The following is an 18,118-nucleotide window of genomic DNA, read 5'->3' as shown; positions in this document are numbered from 1 at the left end:
TGACAAGGATTCAGTTATCGAGGAAATCAAGATTAAGAAGGTAGCTTCTTCACAAAAGAAGAAAACTCCTGTACGTTCCCAATTTTGTTTTAATCACTCTATCTTTCAATTCTAATCACTCTATCTTTCAATCATCTCTCAATTCGATTCAATCATCTGATTTATCAATTCAATTCCTTTCAATTCGATTCCTTTCAAATCAATTATCACCACACAGAAGAAGCGCAAGCCTGGACTCGACGGTCTCACCGCGGCCAAACGTGAACTTGACACCAGTAGTGATGATGACAAGACACCAGCAAGAAGGTTCATACGCAACAAAAGGAGTCCTGTGCCATCCGGATCGATTGCGAGTTCCAAACGCGCACGCGTCTCTGGACCAAAACTAGTTGCACAATCGATTGATTCAGCTATTGATCGAGTGGCAGGATTAGAAGAGCAACATGACAGTGATAAGGTCACTATTGCTAAAATCAAATTAGAACAACATCCAATGAGGCAAGAAGCCATGAGTATCTTTAATAAAGAATGTGGCAAACAATTAAAACCTCAACATATCATCAAAGTAGCTAATGAATTAAAAAAAGACGACAGTGCTTCTTTTTTCTTTCACATGGATAAAGCCTATAGGTGGGATTGGTTGAAGAGTGAAGCTGGAATATTAGCAGAGTATCAAGAGGTAGATAAATAATTATGTATCTCATTTCAATTCCTATCATATAAATATTTGTATCTCAAACACATATCAAACAAAAGATAACACATGTATCTTACAGTAATTAAATATTGCTATTGTTCTTTTGCTATACATGATGATAATGAATACAACAAGATAAAAGTTTTGACATGATGAACACAATGAGATAATGAACACAATGACATGATGAATAGAATGAGATAAGGAATACAATGAGATAAAAGTTTTGAAATGATGAATACAAATGTACAATAACATTTCTAGGCTTGCCTACGTGCTACAGGTGCATGAATATAATCATAAAACATCCTTTCTGCGAGCGCATCTCTTTGTTCAGTTGCTTGAGTACGTGCAGCAGTATTTGGCTCAACCCAGTCGGGGTTTAAATTATCACCTAATCTCGTTTCTAACCGTTCTTCCAGCATATACTCCTTGTAGAACTCATCTTCGCCGGACTCGATTCGAATAAGGTTATGTAGTACACAACACACCATTACAATCATAATTTGTATCTTGTATGGATATGAAGGCATTTGAGCTAATATAGGAAACCACATTTTAGACACGCCAAAGATCCGTTCAATTACGATTCGAAGAGCTGAGTGACGATGATTATAAAGCTCCTTTGCCGTTTGTGGTGTTAGACCTGAATGTCTCCACTCCTTGAGGTGGTATCGAACCGAACGATAAGGTGCAAGGAAGCCTGGTACATTGGCGTATCCAGCGTCGGCAAGATAGAAGCGGTCTGGATTGAAATCAATAATCTAGAAAAGAACATCTTGAGGGAGAAAACTTTTGACTTACCCTCAGGTACTTTGAATCTACCTTCCTCAAGAGCTCGACAAAGGACACGGGCATCCGCTTGTGATCCTTCTAAGCCGGCGTAGACAAACGTAAACAACATATTAAAGGAGCACCCCGCAAGGACGTTTTGAGAGAGATCTCCCTTTTGATTTCGATGGGCTGGCTGACGGTCAGGAGGAACAATACAAGGAATGTGGGTGCCATCTATAGCACCCACACACTTCTCAAAGTACGGGTAAAAGCGAGGGTTGTTTTGTATTTCTTTTGGACAAGGTTCATTTCCAGTAGGTTGTACTATATAAATGGATTCAAGGGAAGCAATAGCCTTGCATACATTATTGAAATATTTGCTAATCGTGTGACCGGAACGTTGGAAGCGTTCACCAGCTACTCGATTCAAACCGGAATTGCCGATGATATAAAGAAATATCATGACTTGCTCCTCTACAGTGACACTTCTCTTGCGACAAATGATAATTTTACCTTCAAGGGCTTTGATTAAGCCCTTGAAAGCAAGCTTGTCCATACGACAGAGCTCTCGAAATCGAACATCGCTACCGTTCAAGATTTCTTAAGTGTACTGATTTCCACGTAGTTTGGAAGTTCTACATGGGGTCTTTGGGGCCATGATCGAATCTAGGTAGTCTTTCCCAGCTTTGATGATGTATTTCAAAAGCTTAATTGGGCGTCGAGAGGCTTCAGAAGACGCATCAGAGTCCGACTCCAAAGAGGATGACATGATGGGGACTGTAGTTTGGATTGATATGTATGTAGAGCACCTGATGTAGAGGTCAACAAGCCGAGAATGGCCAAGTTGAGAAGAGAAAGGATGAGTTGAGAATGATTGAGATGAGTTGAGAATGATCGAGATGAAATTGAGATCGATCGAGATGGTCAACGAGTCAAAAATCGATTTCTGATGGTCAACAAGTCGGAAATCGATTTTCGATGGTTAACAAACCAAACACATTTGTCTCTCTCTTTTTGATTGTTTCTCTCTTTTTTCACAAAACGCGAGTTTCAGCGATTTTCAACGCTTTTTTAAAAAAAAGGCTTTTCTACGTGTAGAAAAGCCCTGTCCCTGAATGTGATTTCAAGAAATCACGCTTAAGTGAACGGGCTCTTAAAAATCTATCAAATTAAATTAAAACTCTTGTAGACAATGTTGAGTCTCTTTCAAATAATCAATCAAGTCCCTTTCTTACAAATGAGTTGCCAACTCTAAGCGGTCTTCAGAATATTGTAAATGGTGGTGACTGGTCTGAACAAGATGATAAATTAGTGTCCTCTACTAATCAAGACCCTGGCATGAGGAAACAAAATCAATTTGTTGGGAAAATTAGCGTATCAGCCTCAAACTCCTCTCGTGAAATACATAATGAAGAACAGTCCACCACTTTCAAAGGTTCGAATTTGGATGAAAATATCAAAAGAGTACTTGCTAGTCAAGATATTGTGCTAGATACTCTAGATAAAAGAGTAGATGAATCCTACCAAATTGCAGTAGCTGCGATGGAGTTGGTAAAGAAGCATGATGCCCTGGTGCACCGCTTGGAGAGGACTGAGCAGGACTTGAAAATCGCACAGGATGAATCTACTAGGCAAATTGCGAGCCTTATTCAACACCAAGATCTAATGTCTCGCCAACTGGATACTATAAAACAAGAATATTTCGACTACACCTCAAGCTACAAATAAAGCTTACTCGGCATTAGATCATATGATGAGAACGGTCTCCTCATTATACCAGTGTAACAGGACCAAATCGTAGGTAAGATTTAAGGATCTGTTAAGGGACTTAGGGGAAAAGAAACTTCGCGGACAATAGTGGTGGAAAGACTTAGTGACTATAGGCTGACTTATGATAATTGATAATGGATCAAGTAGAGAAAGGCAGATGACTATATGGGCACAAGGATTCCAAACACGAGTAATTCTAGACTATTGGAACTGGGGATTGAATTACGAGCAAAGAAGTTCTCTATTTATACTACGAATACAAGAATATAACATAGAGAGACAACTAACAACACACTAGGATTGTGAAGTAGGGTTCTCATCAATTATGATGGCGATACGCTAGTACTGCAAAGGTAGGGTTCTCGCCAACTATGGTGAGGACCCGATGAGTTCTTAGTAATTCATCTGATGCTATGTATCTCGACTTTGACTCCTTGCTGGAGGTCTCTAGTCAAGCTGGCAATCTAACTTATGTTAGATGTGATCTCGAGGACACTCGATTAGTTACGACTGTCTAACTAAACGAGTGTTGCTTCTAGTTTTGCTACAATGACGCGTGTAGTCTCTTATAAACTACTCGTGTCTTTAGTCACTTAGGTGAAGTCGCGTCCTTCTTGCAGATCATACAACATTGCTCCTCCTGGCTTCAATGGAGGTGCGTAGCTCAGCACGAACTGTATAGTCGCTAGTCCCGAGAGGCGTAAAATGTCGGACCAGACATTTACAGATAAACTGTGTAATATTTTTTGTCACTTCTTCATAACTCACTTTGAAGTCAGTCTTGCGCAATCCACCATATTCAGCAGATCTATGCATCCATTACGCCTAAACAAAGCCTACGGGAGTCGGAATATTTGCCCACATGCATCATTGGATTGTCCTAGCAGGCGAGTGAAGTTTGACCCACACAAGCCCTGGCTAAATCTTCCTGGCAATGGGGATTCAACTTCTGATAGATATTCAACTCGATCATTTCTCTGGGATTCTGATTCGAGCCTGTCCTCTATCTCTGATCACAAAAAAAATTGGACACATTATTCTGATTCAAGCCTCACCTCACTTTCTGATTCTGACTCTGATTCAAGCTTAGTGTCCGTCCCAGATGATTCAGATCCACAATCTCATTCAGAGTCAATGGATCAAGAGCTCACTTCGCCTCAAATTAAAACCCAATTTCAAATTGATTCTATTGAAAAGAAATACAAGAAACTTAATGATGCCCTAGCGGATGCTTCAGCTTTTAGCAAAGCACACTCGACTTCAAGAACTGCTTATGTCAATGATTTTGATTGACTTGGACTCATACACCACGAACCCCCTCTAACGGGTCCTCAGCCGGGGTCGAGTCACGGTTGAGGACCAGGTTTTTCTTTGGTGGTGACCATCGTTGGCCACACGTGGCCGTTTTACGGTGTTGTAACCCGTGTTTTGCAAGACTGGTGATTCAACCAGTTGTCACTTGCTCGAAACTGGTTGAGGCCATCAACCATCATTGGTCGCAAGGACATGAATGCCTCGATTTATTGACTCAATAAATTTTGTCACTTTGTAATTGTTTAATGAAACACAAACAGAATATAATATTGCAGATGACTTCGTGTTAATTGCTATAATTGAGTCGACTCAAATACATAAAAATCCACATTGAGATTAATGAGAAATCAAAATAAGAGTTGACAATGATATACAAAAAAAAAGACGAGGGAAAAGACTTATGTACAAATGAGCCATTGATAAGAGATAAAATAAGAGATAAAATAAGAGTTAAGAGAGATCAAAGAAGAGTTAAAATAAGAGTTAAAATAAGAAATCAAAGAAGAAATGAAAACATAGACCGAAGTAGTCTGTATGTCATAGAACCATGCATCAAACCTAGACTTCGTGTACATGCAACACCTCGTCTGCTGACTGTTCCGTACCAAAAGTTTGATTCAAATACTCGATTTCTTCTTGAATTTGTGTCTCAGTTGGCATAGAGAAGTCAGTAGATTCCTTCAATTGGGCAAAATTCTTGGTACCATCGATTCGATTGATGTCATTTTGGTCACATAACGTAAAAAACCTGTGAAATTCCCCCAGTAAGTATTTGGAAGGTGGTAGTATTTCAAGGAGATAGTATCACTTACGCGTGACGGTATCGTGTGGATTTAGTGCGTAAGTGTTCCAATTGTTCATCGATGACATCCCACAACAATCGGGAGCCATACTTAAAATTCTTTGTATTACGGTTTAACCCCCAGTGGATTGCTTGCATCCTCTGATAGGCGGACATAGACAGGGGTAAGTTATAAGGTATGAGTTGCACATAGATAAACAACATGGTGAACTGACCAGCCATGCATATCGTGATGATCGAAGGTAGCCTACCTGGTCGAGTACCTCTTTGGTGACTAGAACTTGCCCACTGACACCGTGTTCCTTTTGGTACAGCTGTGCATACGGGGAATACACAGGTTCAGCATGTAACCACATGCCACGATCAAAAGTTACTTACTTTGACAATTATAGTGTCCAGAATTGGTACCGGGGCATCGACACGTGGTGTTTTTCAATCCGGAAGATAGATGTTTTGAAGGAGCTTATGATGGTTGGTCAGATAGGTGGACAAGTCAAGCAGGCATAACGGAATGGCTTACCACAGTTTCAAAATCTTTTCTGACCTCCTTCAATACAGTATTTACCAAGGAATGAAATGCACGGCTGGATTTGTTGTCTGGGTCAACACCATATCGTGGTGGAAGATGTTCCTTCTTCCATTCGGTTGGTTTACCTAAGATGTCAGTCTATTTTGTTAAACAAATTATTAGTTCTTGAAGAAACACTTGAAGACATGGGAAGCGCATTTACCATAACTTTTCCATACAAACAGAAGGGAAGCGGGTCCTCATTGATGAATTTGTTCTCCTTAGCGGTGTATGCCTGAAGATCACCGTCCATGATTTTCTTGAGCGCTGTAGATCGAACAACTGCCTATAGAGATGATGACAATGCATTCAGCAAATGTCAGATTGGTTCAAATGCAAATTGGAAATATTATTTTCCAAATGGGACTTAGCAGACGACTTACTTTGAGTTCAGTGTGCTCTTGTTCTTTCCAAGCACAGCCTCCTCCACGAGGTATTTTGCTTATTTGCCTCTTGATTTCTTCCAGCTGATTTGATAACACTATCATTTCTTGGCGCATCGATAGAGTGGCCACCATGCAGGCATGGAATTGCTCCTCACTACCAGTAACCTGTCAGATACGAAAATCAGTAACAGTTATTAAGGTTTCATTGGTTTGTCTAACTCACGTTACATAGCTTTCGTCCAACTGTGCGAGCATCTTGATCGAGATCCGCCCAAGTAGCAATTCTTTCGAAGGATTGGGATTGAGGTCCGGTCATATGGGAAGAGAAAGCAGTCTGTCTGCTATGGTTGTTCAACATAGTTCGAGACGTGTTCCGGACTGTGACACCTTTGGAGGCTAAGATCACAGAAATCAATATGATCAATTTCGATCTAATTCAAAATCGATGGATAACTTACGATGATTGTCTTCACGTTCATCCTGTTCACTGCTATCACGATCACTGCTTTCTTCGGGTTTATAAGCACTGTGGTCGGTTCCGTTGTTATCATCAGAGCCAGCGTTGAATAATTTTAAATCATTCTGATTGAAAGGTTCTTCGGAGTCTTCCCTCTGTGAATCCTCAGCGGCCTTTTGAGGAGATCCATCATGTCCTTCTAAGTTTTTCTGATTTTCTTCGACAGGATTGGACCTTTGGGAATCGTGAGTTTTGAGGTCTTCCGTTGTTTCACGCTGTTGATGTCTGTTTTGATATCGAGTAGATCTTGAAACCGAGGACCTTGGAGTGTTGCGATGAGTCGAGTGATGAGCTGGAAGACTTGGCTGTGAAGCAATTGGACGTTGGTACGGCTTATATTGTTGAGGACAAGTCGAACCGGGCGAAGGCGAGGATGGTTGGTTTTGTGTGAGTTTCCTTTTTTGAGAACGTGTGGATGCACGAGAGCCTGAAACGCTGGGAGTGTTGTGATTCGAGTGCTGTTGTTGAGGACTGGTTTGCGATTTGGTGGCCCGTTGGTAGGTCTTAGATTGTTGACTGCGAGAAGACATTGGTGACGGGGAAGATGGTTGGTCTTGAGTGTGAGGGAAGATGCGAGGAAACGAAAAGAGAAATGACATGAAGGAAATGGAAGTTGAAGTCGGTGCCCAAAGACAATTTCAAATTATAGGGTCCGGCCCCGCGGTAGAAGGATGTGAACGTTTGAGATTTCCTCACTCAGTCGATGTGGCACAAAAGATGATGTTTTTGAAGAATGCAAGGCATTGGAGAAGTTATAAGATTGGACAAGTATAAGAGAAACTGTGATAAGGTGTGCGCGAAAGGAATGTTATATAATATCAAAGAAGTTCATCGTTCAAAAGGAATATTATTGTTCCTTAAATAATAATGTTGACGATATCGATGAATCTTTCTGATATCTTCAATTTCTCTTGCCCTTTGAACACCGATTGACTTGATATCTTTGCAAGTTAAAGGAGGTACTTGATTTGATATCTTAAAAATTTAAAGGATATCTTATCCTTTGAACGCCCAAAGGATAAGATGTCATCGGATATCTTTTCCTTTGAAGGTGAAAGGATTGTTATTGTCATGCTGATCTTGTGGTGTAACCTTTACCTTTGAAAGTTAAAGGTTATATTTTCTTTTTAACACCGAGATGATCTGAGATGAACTTAATGGAATGCTCATCTTCTTGTAAATAGCAAGTGACCCAATTAGTCGGTGTTTGAAACATTCAAAGGTTATCTTTTAAGTCAAACAAATCTAATATTGGGTTACAGGATATCTTGGCAATATAACGAATTAGATGGTGTTTGAACCATGCATTTTGTATTTATCTTTTAAATAAATAACAAAACGTTTGTTTGAGTGTTTGATTGATTTCTTTGCTCTTGCGAAGATAAAAGATGAAGTTGAAATTGATCATATGTTGCACGATAAAAAACAATTAGACAAAAGTGAGAATAAAGGTTGATTAAAAATATTGTGACTTTGATCAAATTCTTAATCATACATTACAGTCATGAAATAATGTGAGAATTGAAACAAACCCTTGCATTTATGTTTTCAGGTAGAATTGGAAGGGCCAGGTACAGGTTGTCTGCTTGATAAATACCTATCAATAAGCTTGGAGTTGGAAGGTCCAAACTGTGCCGGGTTTTGATTTTGATTGCGTTTCCTTTTCTTGTGTGCAGCAAATTGACCCGTTTGGCTACCTAACAATTTATCTTTTTCTTTTTGCCGCTTCTTTTCTTTTGAATCGTCTTTTTTTTTAACGGCAGCTTCCCAAGTCGCAAGGCCTTTTTCCACAGCCACAACCCAATCATCGGATTGGCTGTCTTCCAATTGTATCCTAGAATACTTACGATGCATCTCCGCTGAATAGAAGGCGCCCGAGTTTAAGATGTGATCCATGGTACTTTCGTGAACAACAGCAAAATCCAACCTTTTCGACACACGTCGTTCAATCATGGTCGGCCTCACTTTCTTAATGTTACATTTGCTTTTATAGCAGTCGTGTTGGACATTGATAACACCTTCTATGTCCTATGTGTCAAATACAAATCACAAGTTAGTGATTCACTTTAAAATCAAAACAGTCAATATCACCAGTTTATGACCCATTTATATCGGTCTTAACTCACCTCAACTTTAATCCAGACATTTGTATCAGTCTGCTGTAGTTCGCGCATTCCATAGTATGAGCTCACCTGACCGATTTGACAATACACTGCCTCAATCATTGTTTGTGAAATAGCACATCCTCCTACACCCCATATTCGTTGAACTCGAGCAATGCTTCCAATTTGATCATTTGAGTTGTTGAAACAAATAAAACAATCCGCTGTTACTTTTTGTTGAGTCGATAAGGTGACATCTTCAAGGACTTTCCAGTCCTCAGCGGAAAAATTGTTGAATATGTGAGTTGGAATGAGATCACCGGGTGCAAGCGGCTGTGAGCGTGATTTCTCTTCCATTGAAAAAATTGCAGAAAAATTGAAATAATTCAATACAACCTGATATTTCCTTTGCAGAGGAAGGAAATATCAGCTTACTTCCAACTTCTAATATAGGTTCCGTGTTCCATGAAGCATTGAAACCTAACGCCTTTTGAAACAGTTTATTATTTCGAAATAGTTCTTGAACTTTTAATCCGGAACGTATGTATGTTTTCAATTTTTGATCATATAACATTGCTCCGCAAGCTAGTGCCCTAATAAGTTTATAACTGTTGAAAGAGTTAGAGATATCTCGTCCTGGACTTAGATGGTTCGAATGAATAGAAGAGCTTCTAGTGATTCTGTTGTAAGATTCAAAGTTCTCCGTTGCAAATAAACAGGCAGGTCCAAATCTTCGAATTGATTCACATAGATGAATCAACATGTGAAACTTTGGCTTATTGCACCATTGTGCCGAAAGCTTCACAATTGAAATCAAAAAACGCTGGATGAGTTTCTCGAGTTCCTTCAAATACAGATCCATGTTAGTAATTTCAGTCTGAAAGAGATATGGTGCCAAGTGAGCCAAAGCCGTCCATGCTTCACGTTCCTCATCTGAAATCTTAGAGTCCATAAAAATAAATGGAGCCGCCTGCAAAACCACACGAAACTCTTTTCCATTCAGGCTTTGAAAATGCTGAATCATGTATTTTGGCTGAATTGGAGGAATATTTAGACCGGAAGTGTCAAAGGACCTCCAGCGCCCCCATAGTTTCTCCTTTTCGGCGGGGCTGCAACCATTCATTTGATGACGCAAAAGGTATTTTGCAATACCTAACAAAATAACGTGTAAAATTTCCACTGGAGTATCAAGATGTCCGTTGAAGCCTGGGAAAAAGAGAGATGTATTTTCAGCTTACAAACAATCTAAATCAAAAGAATGATACACAAAATCACCTTTCAAACGTAGAAATGGGTTAAATAGGCGATCCCCAAACTTTTCATTCAGCTCACGACACATGTCGGCTACATCATCTTTAGATACATTACAATTTTTATGTAGCTCTTGAGCTCGTTTAACAAAGTATGTATTCAAAGAATCTCGTAATCCAAGTGATGCTGAATCTGATTCAAAGTGCGAGATCGGTCCAGGCTGTTGGGCTTTTTTCCAAAGATCCTTAGTACCATTGGCAGTTGCGGTCCAATCACGAGTCGGGAGGGAAATCTAAAGCAAATATACAATCATCAAAGTAAGCAGGAGATCATTTGGGGGACAATGTGTATTACATCATTACTTCTCACCCGTTCTCCAGCCTCATCTATGCCCAGGAAGTTGCATACATACTTGGATGACCGCTTTTCTGTCAAAGATTTGACCTTCAAGTGACAAATCCTACAAGGGGTCAGAGAGGATGTTGGATTCATTGTGTTGGTTACTTCCGCGTGCATAGGAGAGTCTCCTAGATGGCATAGGATCGTAGTCATCACAAAAACTTCTTTTTGCGCTTTGTGATCAAAGGCCACAAAGCCATCTTCAGTCAATTGGCTGAAAGACCTTTTCAGTTTTCCTCATTAACATGTTAGTTATAAAAGAACGTGGTAATCTCACTTCAACTCGTCTATCAAGGGGTCTGCCAATTCTAAGGCACCTGCGGTGTTCGAAGTCGATAAAAAATGACAATTGAATTCTTGATTTGCTAACTTAGGCGGCAGACCGGCTAAAGTGAAATAGAAAGCCAAATGCTTGTTCCATCTCTTGGACACATTACCCGAAAGGTCATCACAGTACAAGACCAAAGGGAGATGTCGAATAATTTGACTATTTGCTTTTATTCGCCAAGGGTTGAGATATGGCACTTCCATAAAATCGTCTCCTTTTTGGGCTTTGACATCAAACCAAATGTTATTACAAAGCAAAATTGCAGAATCAATCCTATCAACTCACAATACATGACGTTGCTACAATAGGATTTCATTAATTGTCCATCAGGCAATTCAATTTGGTCAAACGTCCTCCAGAAAGTTTTGATGTTGATTGTCGAACAAGAAGGTGAATCAAATGCGGAGACAGCATTAAATTCAGTTCTAATTTTAGAATCTCTACCTACTTTGACAAACTTTTGGACCGCATTGACACACTTGGCCAGGACTTCTTTACCAGATTTATAAAAATAGAAAGGAATGATGATTTTTTTTGACTGCAATTGAACCAATTCAAACAAGTAGAAATGATTATCTCCCTGTTCAACCATCTGAACTCTAATATCTTCATCAAGTTCCTCACGCCACTTCTTTGACTGGGAGAGGCGATGAACTTTAGATTGAGCATCGGGAAGCTCCGGTATGAACTCAAGGAAATCGACAACGTATGGGTTTGCCAGTTCCTACAAAGACAGAGATTCATAACACATTAATAACCTGCTTATAGGCGTGAGATATGAGTTATCCTTGCCTGTCTCAAAGTTTCCTTAAGTGTTAAACCAAAGCACGGATTTTCGAGTGGGCTCAGTGTTTCACAAACATTGAAATTAAAACGTTTCTTCAAACGTTGACGATGTTTTTGGACCGTTTTGTATGCCGGAATTTTAGCTCCAAGTAGGCTGATGAAACAGCGCAAACGCTCATAATCTAACAAGGACCTCGTAGTCCTTGTTGACCCAAGAATAAGCGAACCAACAACTTGCTAAATATGATAACAAATGTTGTCAGCAGAAAGAAGATATTTGGAAAATTTCCATTACGGACGTGCCTCAAGATTTGCAAAAGGAGCCCATGACGAATCGTCTTTGTCCTTGTCGTTTTCAAGGGGGTCTTCTTCGTCTGACCCAATTGATTCATCCTTTTCTGAATCGGAATGATGTGTATGATCTAAAGCATCATTGATAGAAGTATTGGTGTCACTATTGATGCTTAACGCTGGTGAGCAAAAGAGAGCGGATAAGTCTTTGGTCCACGAGTCTAATAGCCTTTTTCGACGATCTTCTAAGATCTCGTGATCTGGTTCCACATCAGCGAAATCGGGATTGTACGCTGGAAACTGATTATGATCATCCGGACTTGGTGGATCAGGTTCTACTTCCGGTGCCTCCGTTGTTGATAAATCGACTTGTCTCGCTGCTTCTTGTTCCAGCCATATCTTGTGAAACTTCCGATGATTAGCGGATCTGTTATGTTTTGCAATCGCATTGGATACCATCGGTCGACTGAGGGGACAAGCAACGCAAGTAAAAGATGAGGTTGTGCCTTCGATTGTCTCGTGATAACCTTGAATTATCACTGCATCAGTCATCTCGTTTGTCATCACATTGAGACAGTATAAATGGTTCACATTCATCAAGCCCATTAGTTGGGTCCATAATATTGTTGATGATGTCGATTAAGGTTGTTTGGCTTTGATGTGAAGGCCGTGGATTTGTGAGCAATCCTCCTTTTAAGAAAGGGAAAAAATTAAAAATCGAGTATAATGATGAGATTGATGGCTCCTTGAAAAATGCCAAGGGTATGCCTTCCTTCGATGGTTTGAAGGGAAATGCTTCAATATAACATCTTCCTTCATTTAATTGAAGGGAAAATCCCATTCCGGATAGGAGATCATTATCGATCTTTCAACCGTTGGGGATGAGGTTTCCCTGCGGTGATCTGTGTTAAGATGCAAAACGGGTGACAGTGACCTCGTTATTGCGCGCGGTGACTTTTAATACAGTTGTTCAACCACTTAGCCAATGGTTGAACAACTGTATCGGGCTTCACTGCGTGGAGACCGGATCAAAACCCGAGAGGCCGACTTTAAAACGCTGGGCTGTCACCGGTTTGTCTCCCAAACTTCCTGACACCGGGTCTCTAACGAAAACAGGCTTCGTGGTGTACGCAAGTTCAACAATTTTCGACACAAACTCGAACTCACAAACTCAAAGTCTTGCACCATGCAAGCATCTTTCAACACTGTAGCTTCTTATCGACTTCGCCAAGAGGATCCCCAACAGATGGAAGTGGAGCACGTCTTGCAGCTAGAATCCATTCTGAGGCATCTCATATCATCCTTCACCGACATCTCCCAATCAGTCGCCGAGGATTGAATTCTCCTCATCCTTCGATTTTAGATGATGTAGAAGTGCGTAAGACAATTGCTGAGTGGATTGCTGATCAGCCAGTCGGAAAAGTATTCTTTTTAATCAATTTTTGATAATTTACTATTGAATCCTTCCCTGACTCAACTGTGTTTTAATTTTTCCTTTCTTCAGGTTTCACCAGCTCGACTAGCTCACTATGTGAGCACTGAGGTTCTGCCAAACTATAAGCAACATCCAAATTCAATCTTGGTCCCAACTGTCAACAAATGGATGCATCGGATGGGATGGCATGTTCAAGAGTATAAGCGGTGTTTGTATTATGATGGACATGAACGTGCTGATGTTGTGATTTATCGAGAGAAGTATATCAAAGAAATCATTGAACTATGTAGAAATGAAAATCATTTTGAAGGAGATATTTTGGATCAGATAGTATGTGCAGAGCTTGAAGATGGTTCTCGCGAAATCATTTGTGTCTATCATGACAAATCAACGATACACACAAATGAACAACCTCGATATGGTTGGATGACTGATAAGGACTGTGCTCTCCAAACAAAAAGTGTTGGGAAATTAATTCACATCTCCGACTTTATCTGCCTTTCGACAGGCCGAATCGTTCTAACAGCCAACACAGACTCTACCCTGCCGTTTAACAATGCTGCAGTGACGATCTACCCAGGTGCTAGAGGGGAAGGGTGGTGGGACTGCAATCAGCTCATCAAACAAATTGTAACTCGAGTGATTCCGATTTTCAACCGCAATCACCCAAAGGCCCAAGCCTGTTTCATCTTCGATTGCTCAGCTGCGCATGAGTCATTTGCCCTGGATGCGCTTCAGCTCTCAAAGATGAACTTTAAGCCGGGTGGTTCAAAACCAAAGCTTTGAAACACCACAATTCCTTCTGACAATCCTAAAATTCTGGTCGAGCTTCGTGGAAAGGTTCAAGAAATGAACTTTCCATCTGATTATGTTGACCCCACTCCACCAAAAAAGCTGAAAGGTGGGAAATTAGCTGAGAAAGAAGATCTTACTGGCAAGCCAAAAGGAATAAGGCAAGTCCTCATCGAGCGTGGACTATGGAATCATTACAACAGTATAAGAGCTTCAAGGGGTGAAAAGGAGATGACTTTCAAGTGTATCGAGTGCAAGAAGACTGGCCGAGCAAAAGATCAAATCGCTCGAGCTGAACGCCTCCTTAAACACGCTAAATTTCCTCTCGAGGAAGATCGATCAACCCCTAAGGAAGCTTTACCAGACGCTGATGTTCCAGGATGTTGTGCTTACAAGGTCTTGTCAACACAATCAGAGTTTGCCGATGAGAAGCCCTTGCTTCAGAGGGTTATTGAGGATGCAGGTCACATCTGTAAATTCCTACCTAAGTTTCACTGTGAACTCAATCCCATCGAGCTTCTTTGGTGCTACATCAAGACAGGTCAGTTCTCTCAATTTGTGCTCTCTTTTTTTATTGATATCGGCTGACAAGGACTAAATATAGGCTACCGAGACCATAGCTTCGAATGCAAAAGTCTGCAAGATGCAAAAGACTTATTTGAAAGGATCAAGAAAACCTGTCCTCTGGATTATATCCGACGCTTTTTTCGCCATGCTGATGGAAAGATGTACAAGCTCCTGTAAGTCAGTCTTTTCATATTTTTTGACCCTATTGTCTGATTATGCTTCTTTTGGTGTTGATAGGGAGGCTATGAAAGCCCAGCCTGGCCCTAATCTAAATGCTAAGCTTTACACATCTCACCAAGAAGTTCCGCGCAACTCGGCAACTGACGCAAACCTGAATTCATGATTTTTTAACCTTTTTTTTGTATTTTCATCAAACGTTGATGGTTTTTGTTTCTTTCTGCTCTGAAGACTCGGCATACTCTCAAGCAACAAACTCATGCTTTTGTCCTTATGTTTGCTCAAAGATTACACTTCTAACGAGTCAATTTGTATCACTGTAAAAACTAAGTAAAACAAGAATTCAGAATTCATAATTTTTTGATCGCAGATCTGGATTGCCACGAGCTCCAGGATTCTAACAGTGCTCTCGGCACCCAGATTTGATTACTTTTGAGACTCGGCATCAATTTGCCGAAAAAATACTCGTTGGTCTCACATTTTACGCGTCTTGGGACTAGCGACTATACCTAATCTGTAGTGTCTACTATGACTGTACATGTTTGGCCCGAGTGGTAACTCGGGGCTCTTGACCTATGTACAGGCTGCAATACCATACTTGTATTACAGCCCTGCTACAAGATGATTTGGAGATGAAGTATGGCTTAATGCATTTGTGATTGTGAGGTGTATCTGTATCATGGGTTATGAAAGGGCAGTTTTCAAACATCTTGGAACCCCAGGCTTTCCTAACTTAACTAAGTCCCTCTTGGACCAGCGAGTAGTTGAGAGAGGGACTTATGTCTTATACCCAAATTTTGGTGTGTGAGCCAAAAATCTTTGGCTGGTGACTTTTTCAAACCCCCATATCTCTGTCCCCTACAAATAAATATCCTCTGGACCAAAGAGAAGTCCTGTGCACCTGCTCAACCTACACACCTGAATGTGTCTCACTCCTTATCTGGCCCATTTATTGTAGAGTAATGAGAGGGTAGAGACTAGAAAAAACACTACAATACCTGAGAAAGCTGTTCAACGTGTCAAAAACTCACACCAGGCAAGCTGGATTGTTACACAAAAATCAATTTTTCAAGTCTGGTTTTCAGAACTTTCTGAAACCCAAGTAATAAATTTAAAAGACCCAATATGTGTAGGTTGAGCAGGCGCACAAGGCCTTTCTTAGCTCCAGAGGATATTTATTTGCAGGGGACAGAGCTATTCAGGGTTGAAAAAGTCCCCAGCCAAAAAAAATTGGCTCACACACCAAATTTCATGTATAAGCCATAAGTCCCTCTCTCGACTACTCGCTCTTCCGAGAGGGACTTAGTTAAGTTAGAGGCTTTCACTCTTTTCTCATCTGACATCTCAAGGACAGAGCACACAAACAGGAGTTATATGTACATAACAACATGTATTACCTTTGTGAGAAAGGTTGACCGCTTGAGAAGTCTACAGGATCAGGTTGTGGGCGCGCTGTTAATTTTGTAGGTGCGCCAAGGCGTGTTTTTGTGTGATTTTTCGCGCCGAGGCGCCACTTGGCACGCCCGGCGCGTTTTCTTACAAATAAAATTGCCAACAACGGAAATGGTGTTTGTACAATGTCATTTAGTCTACGTTTGTATTGCTAGAGCCATCTACCACAATAAACTTACCTTTTGGAGGTGAGAAAAGCTAAAAAGAGCTGTCTTCAAAGCTCGCAGCAAGGTTCCAGGTCTCCGATATTGGTGACAGGACGTGGAACACCAAAGATCCGGTGCATTGTTTGGTAAGGCGCGCCAACCTCAATTTTGGGGATTTCTTTGACGCCTAGGCGCACCAAAGCGCGTTTTTTGTGCCGCGCCCACAACCTGACTACAGGACCAGATTTGCTGTGCAGTGCCTCCATAGCAAGCTGTGAAACCTCACTTCCAGCACCAACCGTTTGATTTCCCACCACATCCTCTTTTGGACCCCACCTGACCCCACATCCAATCCTCACCGATCTTGACCCATTTCAATCTTTTGATTTCAATCAATCAGCAAATATTAAAACACTCACAATCTGTCTCAAGCTTCAAAGTTTTTTGGCCTGACAGGTTTGGTTTTCATGGGTTTTTTAAGAATGGAGATTGGATAAGGAAAAAACAAAACCTGGTTTCCCATTTTATTCATTGGCTCTATTGTTGGGATTATGAAGCTTTTCTCAATCTCAATTTTGTCTAGGATTTTGTATCATATTTTGAAATTGTTGGAGACAAATTCAATGTTGATATACCCATACAATCCAAATCCAAATCATTCCAAATCATTCAAATCAGAGACATTGATTTTTCATCTATAACAAAACGGACAAATTGTAAGAAATAAAAAGTACAAAAAACAAAAAAGAGAACAATAAATATGAAATCTATGAGAAAACCTTTGTCTCTAAAACACAACATTAAATTTATCTAAATATTCCAAGCTTTCTAAAATAACCAATTCAGATGTTTCTACAATTTCACCAGCTAAAAACATTTCATCTAAAAGTAAATAAACTCTATGAAATTGAAAAACTACAAATTCTCAAACATTCCCAAAACATGCGTCTGTTTTGATCCCCCTGGCCCCAAAGGAAGAAGTTGAGAAATCAGCTTCAGATCAAAAGAAAAAAACAAAGAAACAGATAGGAAAAGAAAAGCAAGAAGAAAAAGAAAGAAAAATAGTTAATAAACCTACTTCTTCAAAGAACAGATGAATGGATTCAAGTGTTTTGATATTTGCTGATTGATTGAAATTGAAAGATTGAAATGGGTTGAGATTGGTGAGGATTGGATGTGGGGTCAGGTGGGGTCAGAAAGAGGATGTGGTGGGAAATCAAACGGTTGGTGCTGGAAGTGAGGTTTCACAGCTTGCTACAACGGCACTGCCAGCAAATCTGGTCCTGTAGACTTCTCGAGTGGTCAACCTTTCTCGCAAAGGTAATATGTATTTCATGTGTTATTTCAATTGGATTGGTCCTATGTATGTAAACCCAAAAACTATTTTTCAAAGAGCTTTTAGGTTTTTTGGGGACGCCTCCTAGCCAGAGCTAGGGGGTAGGTCAACTAGGCCTTGCAGACAAGACCAGGTTGTCAGCACCTCCATATGTTAGGACCACTCCCTGAGCCAGGCTCTCAAATCATTGTGGATGCAGATCACAATGGGTGTGTTTGGCAACAGGTA

General features: G+C 40.5%; 2 protein-coding genes across 2 annotated transcripts; both read right to left on the bottom strand.

The window, feature by feature from the left end:
- Positions 1-5,850: 5,850 nt before the first annotated feature.
- MELLADRAFT_85219 (uncharacterized protein) lies at positions 5,851-7,358 on the bottom strand (the record flags this gene model as incomplete). Its single annotated transcript, XM_007408609.1, has 5 exons — positions 5,851-6,024; positions 6,089-6,211; positions 6,309-6,476; positions 6,535-6,707; positions 6,770-7,358. The coding sequence occupies 5 exons, from the start codon at positions 7,356-7,358 to the stop codon at positions 5,851-5,853; spliced, it is 1,227 nt and encodes a 408-aa protein (XP_007408671.1).
- Positions 7,359-17,341: 9,983 nt separating this feature from the next.
- On the bottom strand, positions 17,342-17,890 carry MELLADRAFT_85218 (uncharacterized protein; the record flags this gene model as incomplete). Its single annotated transcript, XM_007408608.1, has 3 exons — positions 17,342-17,453; positions 17,633-17,676; positions 17,777-17,890. The coding sequence occupies 3 exons, from the start codon at positions 17,888-17,890 to the stop codon at positions 17,342-17,344; spliced, it is 270 nt and encodes an 89-aa protein (XP_007408670.1).
- Between the last annotated feature and the right edge of the window lie 228 nt (positions 17,891-18,118).

The sequence above is a fragment of the Melampsora larici-populina genome (assembly GCF_000204055.1).
Source record: "Melampsora larici-populina 98AG31 unplaced genomic scaffold MELLAscaffold_13, whole genome shotgun sequence".
Taxonomy (NCBI): domain Eukaryota; kingdom Fungi; phylum Basidiomycota; class Pucciniomycetes; order Pucciniales; family Melampsoraceae; genus Melampsora; species Melampsora laricis-populina.
This window is presented reverse-complemented; position numbering and strand designations above follow the sequence as displayed.